The sequence below is a fragment of the Oreochromis aureus genome, linkage group 3 (assembly GCF_013358895.1).
Source record: "Oreochromis aureus strain Israel breed Guangdong linkage group 3, ZZ_aureus, whole genome shotgun sequence".
In the NCBI taxonomy this organism is placed as follows: Eukaryota; Metazoa; Chordata; class Actinopteri; order Cichliformes; family Cichlidae; genus Oreochromis; species Oreochromis aureus.
The window spans coordinates 83387784-83410107 of NC_052944.1; the positions used below are offsets into that span (position 1 = coordinate 83387784).

Below are 22324 nucleotides of genomic sequence, written 5' to 3' on the forward strand. Positions count from 1 at the left end.
GCAGAGCAAAGGTCTGAATAAAGATAAAGAGTTTCTTCAATATCTGAACTATCACATGTCTCCTCATGGTTTATGATATAAGTTTGGTATTTCTCATTAGACAAATTCATCATAAATGCCTCCGCATGTCTGTCATCAGCCTGCATGTGACAGCAGGACAGCCCTGATCCCTCTGAGTGTCTCTCACACTGGAACTGAGTCAGAAGAGCTTTCTCATGAAAACTGTCGACTTTCCGGACAACTCTTTCATTTCCTCGTCACATTTATGCAATAATGTTGCTCAACTGATGTTTTTTAAAAGCAACATTATTTAACACTGAAAAACGTAAAACTTTTAGTCCACCATCATTTTTATTTTTTTGCATCACAAGATTTAAAAAAAAATATTTTGTTAATTTTTCCAAATCAAACTTTGTCTGCCAATAAGAAAACACAAACAGATTGGCCTTTTTCAAAAATACCTTTCAGTAAACACCTCTCATTAACTACACAACACATTTTTTCAGGGACAAAATTTTGAAAGGTGTGCAGTTTTATTTTTAAATGTAATTTTCGCAAACATTTACTCCCAAATATAAGTTTCTCAATAACAGATATGCCAATAATTTGTGAGAGCTCAGAGTCTTTAAAAGGGGGAAAACTGATTTAGTCAGATTGGTTACAAATAGCCGCTCAGACCATCACAACCTGAGGACGTAAATTACTACGTAACGTTTGTTTGTCCAGAGATTTTCAGACCAGCGCAACCATTGGTGGGCTCGGGTCCTGCCAGCCTGACGTCACTTCACTCTCTCGCTCTCTCTCTCTGACTCTGAAGTTTAGAGTTAAGAAATGTCTGCTGTCGGTGTCTCACTCGGCTCAACTTTGCTGTTTTTCAGCGTCTTCACGGTCGTCTCTGCAGGTGAGATTTGCTGTTAGATGATGCTCTTCTGAGAAAACGATAAGTAGACGAAGGCGAAACGAGGCTGGGTGGAGTTAACATCTGTAATCCAGCTGTGGCAGAGACAAAGAAGTGTAATGTGTGTGTCAGTGTGATGTGTTGTAGTGTCAGGAGTCAGTATACAGCTACAAAGCTTTTTGTTCAGTGTATACAAACAGCTGTAGCTCCATAAAGGCAGCATGCAGAGACTCACAGTGTCTTATAATGAGAGGCTGCTTTCTCTCACACATTATGTTCACGTTTTACGAGCACGTGTTTTTGTTCTGTGGAAGCAGACGTTGGCGAGGTTCACAGTTCACAATGTTACGCCCTTCAAGGGAAATGTATAGGGCCCCTTGCTGTGTGTGTGTGTGTGTGTGTGTGTGTGAGAGAGAGAGAGAGAGAGAGGGGGAAAGGGATTACGAGTAGCTACCGAAGAAAAACGGCATAACAGCCAACACACACTCTTTGGCAATATTGTAGACAATATTAAAGTTAATCGTCATATCGGCCTCTGTAGTGATGGGATTTCGCGCTGGTTTTAGAGAACCGGGTCTTTTGGCTTGACTCACTAAAAAGATCCGACTTTTTCGGCTCCCAACCGACTCTTCAGGTTGTTTTGTTGCTTTAATTAATTAACAACAATAATAAATTATGCACAAAAGGAATTACTAATGTAAAAAAAACGTGGTTTTATTTATATATGTTTATATATAAATATATACAGTGGCCCCTAGAGACAAAGTACGTACAAACTCCAAAACACATTTCTACCGTTAACTGAACTTCCAAAACAGAGCTACCTAGATCACTTAAATTACACAATTGAAATCATATGTGTATTGTTTGTGTATTTATACACAAGCATTCATATATATTCAAATAATTAAAAAAAATGTTCATTTACCTGTTACTACCACACACCAAATCAGGTCGTTGGTACTTGCTGGCTTGTGTAGCCACTAGGTAACAAAAGCTCAACACTGCGCCGAGCATCCCGGAGCACTTCTGTTGTGTTTGTACATGTTTTGGAGTTTGTACGTGCTACTGAGTTTTTACGTGTTTTGGAGTTGTACGTGCTTTGAGGTTTGTACGTGTCTTGTCTCATGGAGCCACCGTAAATATACTTTTATTTATTCACTCCACATAAAATGTAATAAATAAATAATTTAATACAAAAAACAACTATTTACATTTCAGCTTTTAACTATTTAAAATTTCAGCTTTTTCCTTTTAAACAAATTTAAAATGAAACAACAAAAAACACTGCAAACCACAACACAATTAAATATAAATTAAAATATGAAAACAAAAAGTGGGTTTTGGTCAGTGATTGTTGATCAATGGTCATGAGAATTTGCATAATTATGATTAAGGAACTGACCTCCCAGCCCATTGTTCCTTCTGTGGGCTGGTTTCAGTCATTATGCAAATGTACTGTTTATAAGATTTGGGGAAACCTGCAGTCAGCTGAGACTGAAGAAGTCACTTGGATGAGTGACGAAATGTTTCTCCCACAAAACGCTACGTCCAGATGAACAGATTCAACTTTTGGGGATGATTGCTATACCTTTCTTATGTGACGTTGTTGTCCCTGGCTCTCTGTCTCTCCCTCCCGCTCTGTTCCTGTGCTACTGCGAGTGTAACTACAGCCCCTCTATGGCGTTATTTTTGTGCCACTATTCTGAGCGCACGTAAAAAAAATTTTTGAAAGTGTTGCATTTTGAGGAGAAATGTATTTTGAGCGAAGAAAAGCTAAATTTGAGTGTACAGAAATGTTGAGAGCGCAAGCAACACATTGCGAGCAAGCGCAAATGCAAAAACTGAGAGCAAGGGGCTGCTATTGTGTGTGTGTATGGATAATAGCAAACACTAAAAAACAGTTTTTGCACGCAGCTATTACTTTTTTTCACTCACTACACACACACACACACACACACACACGCACATATATATCTATCTATATATATATGTATATATATATGTATATACATATAAAAAAAAATTCCCCACTCGCCCCTGCGGGCGGTTTATCCTTCAAGCTCGGGTCCTCTACCAGAGGCCTGGGAGCTTGAGGGTCCTGCGCAGTATCTTAGCTGTTCCCAGGACTGCGCTCTTCTGGACAGAGATCTCCGATGTTGTTCCCGGGATCTGCTGGAGCCACTCGCCTAGCTTGGGAGTCACCGCACCTAGTGCTCCGATTACCACGGGACCACCGTCACCTTCACCCTCCACATCCTCTCGAGCTCTTCTCTGAGCCCTTGGTATTTCTCGAGCTTCTCACGTTCCTTCTTCCTGATGTTGCTGTCATTTGGAACCGCTACATCGATCACTACGGCCGTCTTCTCATGTTTGTCTACCACCACTATGTGCGTTTGGTTAGCCACCACCATTTTGTCTGTCTGTATCTGGAAGTCCCACAGGATCTTAGCTCGGTTAAGGCAAGAGTGTTTAAGCAAAGCTCTCAATCTAACGGTCCATCTACGTCCTACCCTCACCTATGGCCATGAGCTGCGGGTAATGACCGAGGTTTATGATCTTTTCATTTTTATGTAAGTCATAACTTGTTCTTTTGGAGTTTTACTTGGGGATTATGTTTGGGCTGTGTCTCTAGTCCTTTCAGTATAATATTGTTTCCTGCGGCTTCTAAGTGTCCCTTTGTTTCCCCTATGTTCCTGTTTAGGTTATGTAGTATGTGCTAGGGCAGGGGTCGGCAACCCGCGGCTCCGGAGTTGCATGCGGCTCTTTAGTCCTTGTAGTGCGGCTCCGCATGGTTTGGGCAAATAAATTAGAAGTATTTAGCTGAAGTGTATTTTATTTATGTTAGTTCTTTTTAACTCATAGTTCTAAATTGGAAGATTATTGTGATATTGAAATATAAAAATAAAATTATATTCTATTATTTTTTCATCGCTCAAAATAAGAGTCACACCCGCGGAAGTTCAGTGGGCTACTCATGCATGAGGGAAGCCTGCCCAGAGCCAAGTGTCGTTCCACCCACTTGACCTCCGTCAGACTCTCAGCCAGGTTCCCCATAGCACTCCTTTTATTGTGGGTACATGAATATGCATAGGTTCATTAACTTATGACATCTTACATAGGTATACATGTGAACAAAGAATACCATGTGTGTGTGTGTGTGTGTGTGTGTGTGTATGAACCCATAAATGACTTCCCTAAACCTGCTGGCCTGGAAGTCCAGCAGTTCATCTAAAAAAAGGCACTTAGCCTAAAACAGATACAGATACGTTTATCCTACCATAAAACAATAAAACAAGGTACGACCTCTTCCCATGCTCCCAGGATGTAGGTGTGCATTCCTGCTAAAGATCACACATCCTATCACTACACAATTGATTATACACTTCTAAGCATATATGGTTAAATATTTCTAAGCATAAATGACAATCACAATACAAAAACCTAACAGAGGAGAGGGACAGGTGCTGCTAGGACGAGACAGACGTCTCTCACGGAGTCCTTTAGTGCTGCAGGCAGGCATGTGCGAACATATTTTACCTCCACAAACAGCTGAGACGTAGTTTGCGATACATGTGGCAAAAAAGTGAGGTGTTGTGGCCATACTAGGGAGACATTCAAAAGGGCTGTTGGGGAGGTGATAAATTCATTTTACAGTGTTTATTTATCGGATAAAATATGTTAAATGTCACCGTTATTATTGGCCGGCCCGGAAACAGCGGGGGTGTCCAAATTCAAAGGCTGCTTCCACCTGAGGACCCGGCCTTCGTGGTCTAAAGAAAGCCGGGTAGTACGTCACGAGCTCCCTCGGTGGAGTGAAACTCTGCCGTCTGCTCCTTGCTGTCTAAAATATAACCGGGCGCTGACGTAAACTCTCAACCGTCTCACACTTTGTTTAATTAGTTTTCTGTTTGACGTTTATTCAGCTGTGTGAAAACCCCGGAGGAACCCTCCCGAGGGTTTAATAAAGTTACATTTAATTTAATCTAATCTAATAACTTTAATAACTTTAAAGGTGCTGCTAGGGCGAGACAGACGTCTCTCACGGAGTCCTTTAGTGCTGCAGGCAGGCAAGGTGTTCAAATAGCGCACAACTTCAGTTTTTTTTAATTTCTATATGATGAACTCTACATTATTAAGTGATAAGAACAAGTAATCTGATGTCCTGTAATCATTATGATGCTATAATTTGAGATACAATAAATAAAATAAGTTTTTGTACAAAGTATCGGTATCGGATCAGTATCGTCGATACCACCCTGAATATTACTTGGTATTGGATTGGAAAGAAAATCAGTGGTATCGCACATCACTACTTGACAGCGGCTTACAAATGATGGCTCACTTGACAGCGCGCTCCTTACTATGGATCGAGGTCATGGATCTGGTGAGGTAACAATAAGCTAGCTAGTTAAAAGTTAGCATAAGTTACCATGATGATGCAGTCTGATTAGAAGCAGTCTTATTATTATTCTTAGCACTGAAAACCCAAAGTTATCAATAAACCCAAATGCTGCTTTATAGTACAGGACACTGATGGATGTTAAGATGTTAAAATTACTTAAAGTAAACAACATATTTAAAGTAATGCTGCTCATAATTGTATGTTGACCTTTAACCTCTCTGCTCTGTGTTGTTTTTTCTTTCAGTCCAGATAAACATCACAACCCAGTCTGGACAGGACGTCACTCTGACATGTCGAGTTACAAATAACACCACAGCTGTAGAGTGGAGCAGAGCTGACCTGGGACCAAAAAATGTCTTTTTGTACCAGGATGGACGTTTTGTTCCAAACAACCAACATCCATCATACAAGAACCGAGTGGCTCTGCGGGACAGAGGGATGAAGGATGGAGACGCGTCTCTGATTGTGAAGAAAGCGACCACTGCTGACACTGGAACATACAAGTGTCGTGTCTTTTTGAGAGAAACACGCTCATGGAAGTTCACCATCATCAACCTGAGAGTTGATCCTCCAGGTGAGTGAGTAGAGTTTAATGTGTGTGTGATCAGAGGTGAAGCTGCTTCCTGGTTCTTGATGTTTGTTTGTTGTATGGATGAGCTGGTGGATGTCAGAAGTTGACACCACATGATTCTGTTCTATGGAAGCTAACAGCTTGACCCACAGATGGTAAATGGACTGGTTCTTATATAGTGCTTTTCTACTCATCTGAGCACTCAAAGCAGATGGTCCTTAGTGACCTGCGCCCTGTTCTAGGAAGTGATATCAACATCCAGGGTATGCTGAATTTATTCAAACTGACATTGGACATCAGGATAATCAGTCAGGGGATGAAAAGACATTGATTAAATACTGACTCTGTGCTGTTTAACATTAAATACAAAACCTGAATTCAAACTTTGTCTTTGTCAAAATTTCATATGAGCTCGACAAGCAAAGTGCAGGTACTTTAGACCCAATCACAAACAAAACAAAAAAAAATTGGACCGCCCCGTTCTTTGCGCGCAGAGGACTGAGGGATCATCCAGGAATAGTTATGCTATTTATTTTCTGGAGAACTGAACGGTCCATAGATGTTCGAAACCTGATGATCTCTAATCTGGATCTTAATCTGATCCAGAGCAGGTTATGTTCACAGCATAAGTTAACTAGTTAAATGTTAGCATGAGATACCATGGCAGTGCACTGTTGTAAGAGGCAAACCACCTTCTGTCATGGTCCTTGCAGCTGTCGCATTGAAATGTAATTATTATGTGATTGCAATGTTCAAAATTTGGTGTTTAATCTGGATTCGTGTTGTGTTGTCGCCACCTACTGGTGGACCTGAGTGTGGTGCTTTGTGGTGCGCATGCTTTGGGGTGATGCTCAATTAAGCGCACATGTCACCAGAGACTGAAGGCTCCAGCCAGAAAGAGAACGCTGGTTTGTGTAAAAGGTGGAAATATGGAAGATATGGACTACAAATGCTCATGAATGTTCAGTAGAAAGGCGCACACGGTATGTTGGTGCATTTACTTTGTGTGTATGTTTTATTTGAGTTGTAATTTTTGTTCTGCTGATGTAATATCCGTGTTTTTCATTGATCATTTCACCATAGTGTTTGCTGGTGAAAATAAAATAAAATACTGGCTAAACATCAGTTGGAGCATGGCCCTTTATTCTACTTCGAACATGAAAAACCTTCAGGAGCAGTTAGAGTCCTGAGTCTGAGGACTCAGTGTTTTGTGTTTCTTTGTATTATTCTATGTTCTTGTTTATTCTGTCATGTCTTTTTGTAGGTTTGCTGTGTGTTAGAGTTTGGTTTTATACCTGCCTGTGTTCCCTCTGTCTGTCCATGGTGTCACTGTGTCTGCTCGTGAGTCTGTTAAGTTCAGTGTTTTGTCTGGTCCTCTGTGTCTGTTAGTTTCCTGTTTTATTCTGAAAGTCCTTGTCTTATGTGAGTGTGTTCAGGTTACGTTCCCCTGCCTCGTCAGCTGTGATTTCTCCCAGGTGTGTTCCCCTCCTGTCTCCCATCCCTTGATCAGTGCTGTGTGTATTTATAGTGTGTGTCTGCCTGTGCTCGTCGTCGCGTCGTCTGTGTTACTCCGTGTCTCTGTGCCCAGCCTTCTCCATCTGCCATCTCTGTGTATGTCCCACTGTACTTATGTTTTCACGTTTGTTTGTTAGTTTTTTCTCAGTTTATGTTAATGTTCAGTTCTGCCCTCACCTTGGTTATTGTTCACTGTAAATAAAACTCACTCGCACCTCTGCCACTGTCTGCTATTTGGATCCTCCTTCTCACTTCTGACAAACATTGGACCCAAGCACTACGTTGCCTCCTGAGGATGCACCCATGTCCCATTTTCAGGCTGTGTCCAGCCGGTACCACATGGCGTAGGGCTCGACCACCAGACACTCACCCTCGGGTGCCCTCCCCGGGCCTGGCTCTGGTGCAGAGTGCTATCCCAAGCAGGGGAACCCTTGGGGGGAACCTTCTAAAAGGTGTCCTATAAATGTCTCTTTGTCTGGTTCCTCACTGAGGACCAATTTCCCATAGGAGACCCCACCATGGAGCAAAAGGTCCAAGACAACATAGCCCCTGGGATCCCAGGAACACACAGTGTCCTTTACCACCATAAGGTGGCAACTCACGGAGGAGAAATATACAACAATTAAACAAAAGGTCAATAATTCTGCTCATAACTGTATGATGATCGTTAACCTCTCTGCTCTGTGTTGTTTCTTCTTTTAGTCCAGATAAACATCAAAGCTGTGTCTGGACAGGACGTCACTCTGCCATGTCGAGTTACCAATAACATCACAGCTGTAGAGTGGAGCAGAGCTGGCCTGGGACAAAAAAATGTCTTTTTGTACCAGGATGGGCGTTTTGTTCCAAACAACCAGCATCCATCATACAAGAACCGAGTGGCTCTGCGGGACAGAGGGATGAAGGGTGGAGACGCGTCTTTGATTGTGAAGAAAGTGACCACTGCTGACACTGGAACATACAAGTGTCGTGTTAAAATAGCAGAAACAGGCTCATGGAAATACGTCACCATCAATCTGAATGTTTCTCCAGGTGAGTGAGTCAGATAAAAATGATTTTTCTGTAAATCTGGCATGGAGTCTGTGTTTCATTCATTGGCTTTAGTAAGGTACAGCTTTCTGTATTCTCCCAGCAGATAATCTATTTGACACTGAAAACATGCTGTAAAACAAAAACGTTACCTACGCTCACGCACACACCACAAACCACTGAGCTTTCATCACATATGAGTTAAGGCTTTTCCTGCAACACTTCCATTTCCATTTTTTCATTTGAGAATAAAGATTGAATATTAAAACTAAATTCAAACACAGGCCTGTTTCATATGCATACAGTGGCTTGCAAAAGTACACACACACACACACACACACACACACACATAGATATATATATTGCAATACAATACATATTGAAATTTTGGCAGCAGTTGTTAAAATATGATTCTGACACAGGATACCTACATTGCACTTGCTGAACTCATATGACATACAGTGGGTTGCAAAAGTATTCGGCCCCCTTGAACTTTTCCACATTTTGTCACATTACAGCCACAAACATGAATCAGTTTTATTGGAATTCCACGTGAAAGACCAATACAAAGTGGTGTACACGTGAGGAGTGGAACGGAAATCATACATGATTCCAAACATTTTTTACAAATAAATAACTGCAAAATGGGGTGTGGCTAATTTAGCACATGTTTTTATTCTGTGGAACCTGATTGATGTTTCAATCTGGATCTGAGCAGGTTCAAAGCATAGCGAAAGTTACCATGGACTGGATGTTATAAGACGCGAACCACCTTCCTAGAACAGAAAACCCAGTGTTAACCCTGAACCCAAATGCTGCTTTATGGTACAGGCCTCTGCTGGACTTTAAGACGTTAACATGGGAACTAAACATGTCAAACGAAATAAAATAAATTTTTAAAGTAAATAATTCTGCTTATAATTGTATGTTGACCTTTAACCTCTCTGCTCTGTGTTGTTTTCTCTTTCAGACCAGATGAACATCACAGCCGAGTCTGGACAGGACGTCACTCTGCCATGTCAAATTACAAATAAGATCTCAGCTGTAGTGTGGAGCAGAGCTGACCTGGAACCGAAAAATGTCTTTTTGTACCAGGATGGGCGTTTTTTCCCAAACAACCAGCATCCATCATATAAGAACAGAGTGGCACTGCGGGACAGAGGGATGAAGGGTGGAGACGTGTCTTTGATTCTGAAGAAAGTGACCACTGTTGACTCTGGAACATACAAGTGTCATTTTGAAATAGCAGAAACACGTTCATGGAAAAACATCACCATCAATCTCAGTGTTCCTCTAGGTGAGTGAGCAAGGTAACTGTAAACTTCTGTAAATCATTCAGTAGTCCCAGCAGAGAATCTAGATCTCTCTGAAAACATGCAGATAAAAATCAGCCAAAGTTTCAGGTGAGCTTAAATCTAACCCCACCCTATCATGTGATTTCCTGAGGTCAGATGGCCCAGGATGTGAGTGAGCATTAAGGCATCACATGATAGGGTGGGGTTAGGTTGAGCTCACCCATAGCTGGACTGGCCATCGGGCATACCGGGCACTTGCCTGGTGGGCCGATGGTGATTTTTCGTTTTTATGGGCCGATGTTTTTTTTTTCTTCGTTTTTTTCCGTAATGGTATAAACACTGAAAGGTGGTGGATTGGCCAGATGAAGGGAGATGTGTAAAAATAACTCAGTTGTTTGGTGGTGGCTTTTGCGGAGCTTCTACAGATTCAGTAACATTAGCAAGTGGTGGAGGCCAGCAGATGCAACACGCTGGCAGGTGGATGACGGAAAGGCAGGAGGAGCAGAGACCTGAGGCGGTGAACTGAACTTCAGGTAAGAAGTTATGACCTGCAGTCTATCTGGGTCAGATATAAACCAAGTTTAGGTGGAGTTTATTTTCGTTATGCTGACATTTTACAGTCAGTTACAATAACTCGTTTCTATACTGCTGGGCGGGTGCTATGATATTATTGATGTTGAACTTGTTTTATCTTATTTATAAGGTTAATTATTAGAGTTTCCAACCGTCCCGTAAAAAACAGAATCGTCTCGTATTCAGAGAAAATATTGCGCGTTTCGTATTGAGGTGAAAAGGAACACAGTTTGTCCCGTATTTCAGCTAGAATGAAAAAGACACAAAGCTGGAGTTATTCTGTGTCTTTGCTGCACAGCTGCCTCTTCTTCTCTCATTCTCTCCCCCTCCCTCTCCTGTTTCTACTTCAATCATGAAACTGATCAGTGATCAGCTGATCGGCTTTTCTCTCTTGTTTGTTTATCGCTCTGAATCTTACAACAAACGTTTTTATCTGATGTAAAATGCATAGAAATCCATTATTGTACATAGTATTTTTTAGGGTCCTATCATAATTTCTTCAGAAGTAGCTAAGTACTGTTTATGATGCCAGTATTTTCCCACATTTTCTAGATACTGTACCAGTACTGTGTGTAAAATGCCATCAAAAAGTCAGTTAAGTTTTCTTTCTCACCTGTCTTTCTGTCTCCTTTCACTTTTTAAAGGTTGCCATGTTAGAAAAAATATTTTGCCCTGCCATGCTGTTTATTGATGTGGCAAATGAATGGTTTATAAAAATATATCTACATCTGTCATCAGTAATCAGTAATGATCATGTCTCACCTCTAGTCTTCTCTGTCTTAATTTCAGGTTTTCACCATGTGTTGTAGATAGTTCAGGAGGTTAACTCGACCAAGCAGTCTACTTTCAGGTACTGTTTAGAATACCAGCTTAGGGAGGATGGTGTAGGTTTAAGTTTATTAGACTGATACATATATACCAACACGACAGTGTACATCACTGTGACAACAGCGTTTGTTTTCATTCAAAGGATTTATGGTTTTTCCTATAATACCTGGTGGGCCGGTCTCTAGTCAAAATGCCCGGGCTGATTTTTTGTCCCAGTCCAGCCCTGAGCTCACCCAAAACCTTGGCTGATACACCCGCTTTCACACCTTGGCTCATGTGATTAGGTAGAGGATCATTAGGTGGTCCACTTTCCCTCTTGGGGGACTCTCTCACAGGGCTTAAATCTGGGACTCTCCACCATTTGACCCTAGAACTAAAGAAGATTCTCGGATAAGAGGTGAAACGTCTTCAAGCAACTTAAAGAAGTCCAGGCGCTTTTTCTTCTGAGCTCTGTAGACAACTTAGAAAGGTTCAGAGGGGCAAAAAATACATCCAGGGTCCAAAACAAAATGGCCATCAAGGGCACAGGAGCACAGGGAACAGTCCAAAACTGAACGTCCACCAATGAGACTGGAGCTCAAGGAACAGCTCATTATAAGTTCAGGGGGTCGGTCTGGGGGCCGATGGCTCAATAGCTCATAACCCAGCAGGTCCAGAGGGCTGCAGCGACGAAAGTCTGGACGCCGACCATGCGGAAGGCATTGGTGGAGATAAAGGCAAAGCAGATGTGGAGGCCGGCCGTGCAGAAGGCAGCAGCGGTGACACAGTTCAGGAGGCCGGCCAAGTGGAAGATGGCGGCAATAGAGCAGGTTCGAAGGTTGTCTGCTCCGGCGAAGAAGTCCAGTCAGCGGCCTGGACTTCCCCTGGAACACTTCAGATTCAAAATTGTGTTCCTGGTCACTGTGCAGTCCTTGAGGTATCCTGTAACAGCACACCTACTTGGATGGCACAACTTCAGTGACAGTCACTGCTGGCTCATTTGGGACAGGAAATGCTTCTGTCCACTTTGGAAAATAGTCTTGTATCACAGCTAGTTTCTGCACTGTATAATTCAGTGGTCCCATAATGTTTAATGTAATGTGCTCCAGAGCATAGGCAGCTTAATTTGTGATTAAAACTGGGTGTCATCAATGCAGTAGAAGCAACTCCACATCTTGAGTGTTAGTATGTCTTAGGGACTGGGCTGCATGGTGAAACAGTAGTCCCTGGAGGGCACTCATTGCTGGCCTCCATCCAGCCTCGGCTGGGTGCAATGGTTACATCAGCATACTGGGCTTGAAACTAGGGCTGCCACAAACGATTATTTTGATAGTCGACTAGTCACCGATTATTTTTGTGATTAGTCGACTAATCAGATCATGCATCCATTGGACGTACAATGTACAGCTTATTGCACCAGCATGCATCTGCTCTTATATAACTATTATTAGCTTACAGCTTTAAGTGTTTATGTGCTAACTAAAAATAAAGACAGGATGATAGTTTATTACATTTTAATAAAATTTGCAGATTATTTCGGTGGAGTTTAATAAACTCAGCCGTCTGCTCCTTGCTATCTAAAGTATAACGGGACACTGGAGTATATTTCCAAAAGTTGATTCTGTTCATCTGGACGTCAGTCAGTCTGAGACTGAAGAAGCCACTTGGATGAGTGACGAAACGTTTTTCCCACAAAACGGTACGTCCAGATGAACAGAATCAACTTTTGAAGATTTACTTTCCTGGATGATTGAGAATGCATCAAGACCGGAGTATATTCTTGAGCATCTCACACTAATGATAATCAGTTGTCTGCTTTATTCATCTGTGTAAAAAAACTATAACTTTAATCTCAGCCAAACCGATTTACTCAGGAACAAATAAAATACTAAAAAAGCCAAACAATAACATTTCTAAGTTATCTAAGTGACTTATATATCATGTTTAACCTGAGTAGCGAAAGACAGCGGTGGGTTTGAAAACAATTTGCCAGGAGTCCGGTGTTCTCACCGGCTCTAGTGAGCCTTGAACCCCGGCTAGCTATCGAGCTGGTGGGTAACAGACATCTCCAAAAATGTCGGAGCACTTTTGAAAATATGTGGTCTTGATAAACTGAGCAGATATTTGAGGTTTACACAGTTACATTCTCGCCTGAAAATATGTTAAAATTTTTATTTTGTGACTCAGAAAGAATAATAAGCGTAATGTTAAAACTTGCTAGCTGCCATCATTGTTGAAAACTGAGCAGACCCCCACTATGAATTCTGGAATAGGTTGGGCCACGAAGTATACACCCAACCATCCATCCATCCATCTTCATCCGCTTTATCCGAGGCCGGGTCGCGGGGGCAGCAGCCTAAACAGATGAGCCCAGACCTCCCTCTCCGCAGCCACCTCCTCCAGCTTATCCGGGGGAACACCAAGGCGTTCCCAGGCCAGCCGAGAGATATAATCTCTCCAGCGTGTCCTGGGTCTGGCCCGGGGCCTCTTCCCGGTGGGACATGCCCGGAACACCTCACCCAGGAGGCGCCCAGGAGGCATCCTTGTCAGATGCCCGAACCACCTCAACTGGCTCCTTTAGATGTGGAGGAGCAACGGCTCTGCTCTGAGCCCCTCCCGGATGGCCGAACTTCTCACCCTATCTCTAAGGGAGAGGCCAGCCACCCTTCAAAGGAAGCTCATTTCTGCCGCTTGTATCCGCGATCTCGTTCTTTCGGTCACTACCCACACCTCGTGGCCATAGGTCAGGGTAGGGACGTAGATCGACCAGTAAATTGAGAGCTTCGCTTTTACACTCAGCTCCCTCTTCACCACGACGGACCGGTGCAGCGTCCGCATCACTGCAACCGCAGCACCAATCCGTCTGTCGATCTCTGGCTCCCTTCTCCCATCACTCGCGAACAAGACCCCGAGATACTTGAACTCCTCCACTTGGGGCAGGAACTCATCCCCGACCCGGAGTGGGCACTCTACCCTTTTCCGGCTGAGAACCATGGCCTCAGATTTGGAGGTGCTGATCCTCATTCCCACTGCTTCACACTCGACTGCGAACCATTCCAGTGCGAGCTGGAGGCCTTCACTCGATGAAGCCAACAGAACCACATCATCCGCAAAAAGCAGAGATGAGATTCTGAGGCCACCGAAGTGAAAGCCCTCCGCCACTTGGCTGCGCCTAGAAATCCTGTCCATAAAAATTATGAACAGAACCGGTGACAAAGGGCAGCCCTGGCGGAGCCCATCACCCACCGGGAACGAGTCCGACTTATTGCCGGCAATGCGAACCAAACTCTTGCAACGGTTGTATAGGGATCGAATGGCCCATAGCAATGGGCCAGACACCCCATACTCCCGCAACACCTCCCACAGGACACCCCGAGGGACACGGTCAAATTAATTCTCCAAGTCCACAAAACACATGTAGACTGGTTGGGCAAACTCCTATGCACCCTCAAGTATCCTTGAGAGGATAAAGAGCTGGTCCAGTGTTCTGCGACCAGGAACATAACCACATTGTTCCTCCTGTATCCGAGGTTCGACTAGCGGACGAACTCTCCTTTCCAGCACCCTGACATAGACTTTCCCAGGGAGGCTGAGGAGTGTGATCCCCCTGTAGTTGGAACACACCCTCTGGTCTGCCTTCTTAAAGATGGGGACCACCACCCCAGTCTGCCAGTCCACCGGTACTGCCCCTGATCTCCACGCAACATTGTAGAGGCGTGTCAACCAGGACAGCCCTACAACGTCCAGAGCCTTCAGGAACTCGGGGCGGACCTCATCAAAACCAGGGGCTCTGCCACCAAGGAGTTGTTTAACTGCCTCAGTGACCTCGTCCCCGGAAATTGGCGGGTCATTCCCCTCATCCCCAGACTCTGCTTCCTCCTCGGAAGACATGTCAGTGGGATTAATGAGGTCCTCGAAGTATTCCTTCCACCGCCTAACAATTTTCTCAGTCGACGTCAGCAGCGCTCTGCCAGCACTATACACAGTGCAGGTAGTGCACCGCTTTCCCCTCTTGAGATGGGCCCCTGTCTTTACCCGAGTGTCCAGAACATATGGTCGCAGGTCTGGTGATACGATTACAAAATCGATCATCGACCTGCAGCCTAGAGCATGCTGGTGCCACGTGCACTAATGGACACTCTTATGTTCGAACAAGGTGTTTGTTATGGCCAAACTGTGATTTGCACAGAAGTCCAATAACAAAACACCGCTCGGGTTCAGATCAGGGAGGCCGTTCCTCCCAATCACGCCCCTCCAGGTCTCGCTGTCGTTACCCACGTGAGCACTTAAGTCTCCCAGCAGGACAACAGAGTCTCCAGGTGGGGCAACTTCCAGCCCCCCAAGGGACTCTAAGAAGGCTGGGTACTCTGAACTGCCACTTAGCGCATAAGCGCAGATGACAGTCAGGACCAGTTCCCCTACCCTGAGCCGCAGGGAACAAACCCTCTCATCCACTGGGAAAAACCCCAACGTACCGGCAGCAAGCCGGGGGATATTAAAGTATCCACCCCAGCCCGCCGCCTCTCACCAGGGGCAACTCCAGACTGAGACAGAGTCCAGCCTCTCTCCAGGAGATTGGTTCCAGAGCCCAAGCCATGCATAGAGGTGAGCCCAACTATATCTAGCCGGTACCTCTCAACCTCACGCACTAACTCAGGCTCCTTCCCCACCAGAGAGGTGACATTCCATGTCCCTATTGCCAGTCTTGGCAGCCGGGGATCAGTCCGCTAGGGCCTCCGCTCCTGGCCGCCGCCCGGCACACAATGCACCCGGCCCCTATGGCGCCTCCTGCGAGTGGTGGGCCTGCGGGAGGATGGGCCCATGTCTCCTCTTCGGGCTGTGCCCGGCCGGGCCCCTATACACCCAAAATGAAGCGCGCATTTGTCGGCCGCTTTTGTCGGAGTCTTCGAATTTGGACCGTCTTCGTCGTGTCACTATAACGTAATCGGCCTGCAAATGCGGCACAGGAGCATGCGGTTCCTAAATTTGGACACAGCTACGATACCGGACACAGCTTCGTCTTCTTCGGGGTTTAACGGCAGCTGGCATCCTTCTGCATGCAGTGCTGCCATCTTCTGTTTTAGTTATTACCAGTGTTGGTCACGTTACTTGAAAAAAGTAATCAATTACTAATTACTGATTACTTCCCCCCAAAAGTAATCCCGTTACTTTACTGATTACTTATTTTCAAAAGTAATTAATTACTTAGTTACTTAGTTACTTTTTAAAAACACGATTTACAACCTGAATAGGTGATAAAGCGATAGATCTTTCGGCCCAATTCTACTTTTTCTGCATAATCCATCATACAAAATGTAATAAAATGGAAACATCTCTTTTTAAAACTTTAAACTTTAAATCTTTTAACTTTATGCATCAAGCAAAACATTAAATTATATGCAACATTCATTGACTGGAAGAAATTTGTTTAACATTTAAACCTATTTTCTGCACATTCCAGCACATAAAATAAAATATTTTTTTGTATTTACACTCACTCTAGATGAAAGTAAAACACAGCAGAAAATAAATAAAATCAAAGACTAGCGGTCCTGTTGCTCTATTTTCACCTATAAAGCAGGACTGGGTTAGGCAGAGGTTTACCCTGGTGCAGGTGTGCCGCGGCGGTCAGTTGAAGACTCCGCGAGTTTCTCTGTGAATTTCACATTACGTCGTAGCGCACTTGGTGCTTGCTTGGAAGTTTAGGGGGTTTTTTCGCTGTAAAAAGAAGTTTTCTTCCCACGCACAATGGACACTAATGTTTTTGTCACTTTTTATGGAATCAAACTCAAAGTAAGGTCAGTACTTCCACGCTTTAAACGCTGCATGCTCATACTCTCTCCCGCACTCGATATATTATCCATTGTTGATCTGCACACAGCTGTTGTCACGAACGTCGCACTCGCTTGCGTTACTGCCCATCTCTGGTTATTACACTCTTAAATCCTACTCTTTATCCCTGCGTCTTTTGGGATCTTACAAATCTTCAAACGACGCGTCGACTATTAAATTAGTCGTCGACGATTTCGTCGTCGTAATCATGACTAGTCGACTAATCTAAAGACACTGTGTGTATTAGTGGGAATGTCCGCTATGATGTGTCTACATCGGTATGAGTTTTTCTCTTTAGTCTCTGTACTAGGTTTAGGGGCGTCTTGAATTATCTTTACCAGACTCAGCAGCAGGGACCTGTTTTCAGAGTCCAAATTGCACTGGACTGCCTGATGACTAGTACTCCCTTGGTGCCTGGAGGGATCCTGCTCTTTGCATGGGCAGGACTGGTGGCAAGGTCTTCTGAAAGACTATAAGCATCAGTGTGCAATAGACCAATCGACCAGTGTGTATTAGGTCAGCTTCTGCAGCCACCGAGATAACTGTCCTCCAGGCTCTTTCATTTTTTTTTAGCCAGCACAGGCTGTCATCGTCTGTGCCTACCTAAAGGGCTGCCCAAGGAGATGCTGGCGAAAATGCGACATGAAATCCACAATGGCTTGTAATTCACTTCTAATGGTGCAATAGTTCTGTTCAGTTCTTGCCAGCTTCTGACTGCCGTATGCCAACACACATTTCACATTCCCCTGCCTTTGTGATAGTACAGAAACATTGCCTGTGTCACTGTGTCATCAGTATCCAGTAGCATTCTGATTATTATGTTTCAGGATACATGACCTGCCATTTCATCTGCTTACCTGTATCTTTTGCTTGTTTCTCCTCCTCTTTTTTCCATTTTTTTCTGAACTGAGCACCTGATGGCTTTGAACTTTTCTTGCCCATCTTCCCTCTCCTCCCTGTGCCGCAAGCAGCAGGCACACCTCACAAATGGAGGGCGCCCTAACTCCCAGCAAATGGGCGATAGAAAACCGATTGGTGCCTATGCCATCCCCAAAATCCGCTGGCATGATGTCGGGGAAGCATGAGTCCAGCATGAGTCTGAGCAACTTTTTTTTGCCGCCCCTACCACGATGCCTCCCTGGGCAACCGCCCATGTTGCCTATATCAAAAACTGCTACTGAGTCCAGTGGATAGCCAACAACACAGAGACAGTATATCCCATCCTTCTTACATACCATTATGGTGGGCGAGGCCCAGTTGCTGTGGATTTCAGAGGTCCACTAGCTGTTGTGTTTAGCATGAGGCTACACTGATGATCTGGTGGATGCTATGAGGTTTACATGAATTAAAGAGAAAATGGCGAAAAACTTCAATCCATCTCCTTCTGTTTAACTAAGCCAAGGTTATTGGGCCTGGAGTGTATCACAGATACTGAGTTAGTAGCAGGTGAAGCCTGGACAGGGTGCCGGTCTGCAGGGCTAATACAGAAAGAGTAGATCATGGATTTGAACCAAGGACTTTTCCGAGAGGCAAAAGTGATAACTACCATACCACCACAATGCCCTAAAACTCAGATGTAAAAGTAAATAAACAACTAACATCTCTCTGCTCTGTTCTGTTTTCTCTTTCAGACCACAAAATCATCCCAGCTGAGTCTGGACAGAAAGTCACTCTGACATGTCGAGCTCCAAACAACAGTAAACGTGTAAAATGGAGCAGAGCTGACCTTAGAGATAAATATGTCCTTTTGTACCAGGATGGGCATTTAAATCCAGACAACCAGCATCCATCTTTTAAGAGCCGTCTGACTTTGCAGGACAGACAGATGAAGAATGGAGACGTGTCTTTGATTCTGAAGGATGCGAACACGGCTGACAGTGGAACATACATGTGCCGTGTCTTCATGGAGGAAACACGCTCATGGAAATTGCTCATTAACAACTATCTGATTGTCGTTCCTCCAGGTGAGTGAGTAGAGTTGAGTGTGTGTGTGATCAGAGGTGAAGCTGCTTCCTGGTTGTTGTTGTTTGTTGTTGTATGGATGAGCTGGTGGATGTTAAAGTTGTGGCGTCTGTAAGAAAAATGTCCACATGATGACTGATGGATGAGAGAGGTCCCATTTTTGTTGTTGTGCACATTGAACAACACAAACACTTAGAGCTCCTTTCAGTGCTGCCTGTTTTGTTACTGCACACATTTCTGATGGTCCTACAGTCCAACGTAGCAAACATCTCCCTGAAGCCTCTTTCATAGAGACCAAAGGTTGGATCAGAGCAGCTGAAAGGACACATCTATGAATGCTAGCTAACATCTTGTATTTCTGACACTTTGCATGTTTAGCATGAGGCTAAAATTCCCCCTCAGTGGGTCACTGGTGACCTGCTGGATGTTCAGAGGTTCATTAAATCCAACATGACTAAAAACTCAAATGTCAAAGGAATTGTACTTTGACCTTTAACCTCTCTGCTCTGTGTTGTTTCCTCTTTCAGGTCAGAAAATGAACATCAAAGCTGAGTCTGGACAAAATGTCACTCTGCCATGTCAAAGTTCAAACAACAACATCACAGGTGTAAAATGGATGGTACCTCGCCTGGAAGGTGAATATGTTCTTTCGTACCAGAACGGGAATTTTGAACAAGACAACCAGGATCGATCTTTTAAGAACCGGGTGGATCTCCTGGACATACAGATGACGGATGGAAACATGTCTATGGTTGTGAACGATCTGACGGCTGCTGACAGTGGAACATACATGTGCGGTGTCTTTATGGAAGAAACACGCTCATGGAAATATATCAGCTACGTACGTCTGAGTGTTACTGATCGTCCAGGTGAGTGAGTAGAGTTGAGTGTGTGTGTGATCAGAGGTGAAGCTGCTTCCTGGTTGTTGATGTGTGTTTGTTGTATGGATGAGCTGGTGGATGTCAGAGGTAGACAGATGTTTCTCCAGCTGTTGTCTTTGTGGCTGGTAGTCTAGAGTTGTAGAGCAGCATTGTTTGGGTAAGGTTAGAGCAGAAACAAAGACATTTATGAATCAGTCTCTGTCTGGGGGAAATTTAAATGGTATTTTTCCCCATAAATATAAATCCTCTTATCAGCTCTGGCAGTATTGAAATACTTCAAATGCACAGTGTCCAAATTGTCATTCTTTATTCACACTTTTTTCTTTTCTTTAACCTAATCTACTTGACAAAGAAAGAGATTCTGTTCTTCACTCGTCGCCTACCTGACGCCTCACAGCTGTTTCTCACCTGCAGGTCCGACAGGAGGATCTGTTGCAGTGATCATCGGTGTTTCTGCTGTTGTTTTAGTTGTTGGATTTTTGATCTACAAAAGAAAATGCCGTTCTAACACTCATGATGATCCAGAGGATGAACAGCCTCTTTCCCCTGAAGAGCTGGTCTGTGACTGATGTAATGATGAGTCAGGACTCTGCTGAACACCCAGCAGACGACTGTAGACGTCTAACATGTCTGATTATTAATGTTCAGACTCCGACTGTTTGGATTGAAAAAATATAAATTGTTTATAAATAATTAAATAAAGCTGTTTTATTATTTGAATATATACACAATGCAAATGTGCTCGAGTTGGCACTCTGTGTTTTGAGGATCATGAGCTTCTTCCGGTGCTAAGACTGGGCTGAAGTACTGAAGAGTGGACGCAGAGTGCTTGAGAGTCTTTGCTGCATGCTTACACATACACTGATATTAGTTTTAGTTTAAGTCTCTGGTTAAAGAGTCTGAATAAGCTGAAGGATAACATTAGATAATCAAGGCTATGCAGGATGTGTTTTTGTGTCCATGTGTTTCTAGACAGACTGGGGTTCGGCCTTGTGTACTTGTGATTTCAACTGCCAAAGGCAATGAAATCTTTTTAGATGACAGATATTTCTCAAACTGGACTTGGAGCTTCAGGTTCAGCTGTTTGTAAGAACTTGTGGACCAAACAAACTGATCCTCATGCAGCGATCAGCTTTTTTAGTAAACAAACAGAACAGCTGCCACTGCTGTGCGTCTCACTCTAGACAAGTCACCGATCCTGGATCCAGCAAAACAGCCCCAGACCATCACCTGGTTGATGCCACACACTGTGGAAACATCTGTTCATCTACTCAACGTCGTACAAAGATCCTGCATGAAGCAAAGATTTACAATTTTGATTCATCAGTCCATAATACCTTCTTTCATTCAGTAGTCTAATGTTTCATGGTCCAGGCAATCCAGTGTTTTATTCTGACATGTGGCTTTCCTGCTGCGACTCATCCTGTCAATCCTGCAGCTCAAAGTCTTCTCTTCAAAGTTGAAACTGAGGCTTCCTATGACCGTGATTAAGCTGTGCTCTTCTTGGCAATTTCTCTGTAAGAACATACTCAACATTTTTAAGTGTTATGATGGTCTGTCTCTCTTCCATTGTTAATTTCCCATTTCTCACCATTTCTATAGCAACACACTACTTTCTGCAGTACTGTTCACCTGATGCTCATGGGTGTGGTACCACAGTGTGTTCCAGCACTTTTATGCAGACAGAGGGGGTTGGAAGAAATGCAGAAAAGTTGGAACACCTGTAGGAGTTAGTAGCACCAGCTTTCAAGGCTTGATTAACCTCCATAACTGCAGAACAGCTTTAAATCTTCACCCATTTTTTGTTCCCTGAAAAAGGCCTTTTTTGTATAATTCTGAAATGTACATTATTTTTCAGTTTTGGGTAACCTTACCTTTTTTGTTGTGGAAGTTCAATACTTACCTTTGCACCATTTCAAGCTATTCATTGGACTTGATCTGCAATTAATAAGTGGACATCAATGGATTTTTCTAAAATTTCTCTCTGATCCTGAACTGTGAAGTTTGCCACTTTCCTTAATTTAACTCATGCTGCAAGGAGTAAATGATGTAAAGTTCCTCACCTACACCCTGTGTCATCTTCAACTTCACCTTGTTAATAAATATTTACACACAATTAATACTGGATTATGTTACTGCAATTATCCTAAGTCAGACGGCACAGTTAACATTCAGAGATCTACGTGTAAGAGAAAGTTTATTTTATGTACTATGTGACGGTGCATGAGGAGTAGATGTGATGTAGTTTCTGAAAAAGCATCAGTACAAGATAAATACAGTTAATATTACTTGTCTCAAATGCCACCATGACAATGTTTTTATGTAGTTTCATCACTCTAATTGTGTAAGCATGCAAAAAATGCATGGTGCATTTAAAGATTGAAAACAATTCAACACAAGATGGCAGTCCAACACAAAGAATAACAGCATCTTCGTTCAGGCTGTCAGACCCCTCTGTATACCAGAGACACAGTTCTGTGTCTCAGAGTGCACCAGTGACAACAGCGCTTTTACCATCACAGAGCAGGAAAGCTTTCAGGAGACTGAACGCTATAGGCA

General features: G+C 43.6%; 1 protein-coding gene across 1 annotated transcript; it reads left to right on the top strand.

The window, feature by feature from the left end:
* Positions 1-767: 767 nt before the first annotated feature.
* Positions 768-21890, top strand: LOC116320223 (obscurin-like). Its single transcript, XM_039608717.1, has 7 exons — positions 768-901; positions 5548-5877; positions 8092-8418; positions 9386-9712; positions 18554-18886; positions 19412-19753; positions 20180-21890. Exons 1-7 carry the CDS (start codon positions 832-834, stop codon positions 20332-20334), a joined length of 1884 nt encoding a protein of 627 aa, XP_039464651.1. The 5' UTR covers positions 768-831; the 3' UTR covers positions 20335-21890.
* The last annotated feature ends 434 nt before the right edge of the window (positions 21891-22324 follow it).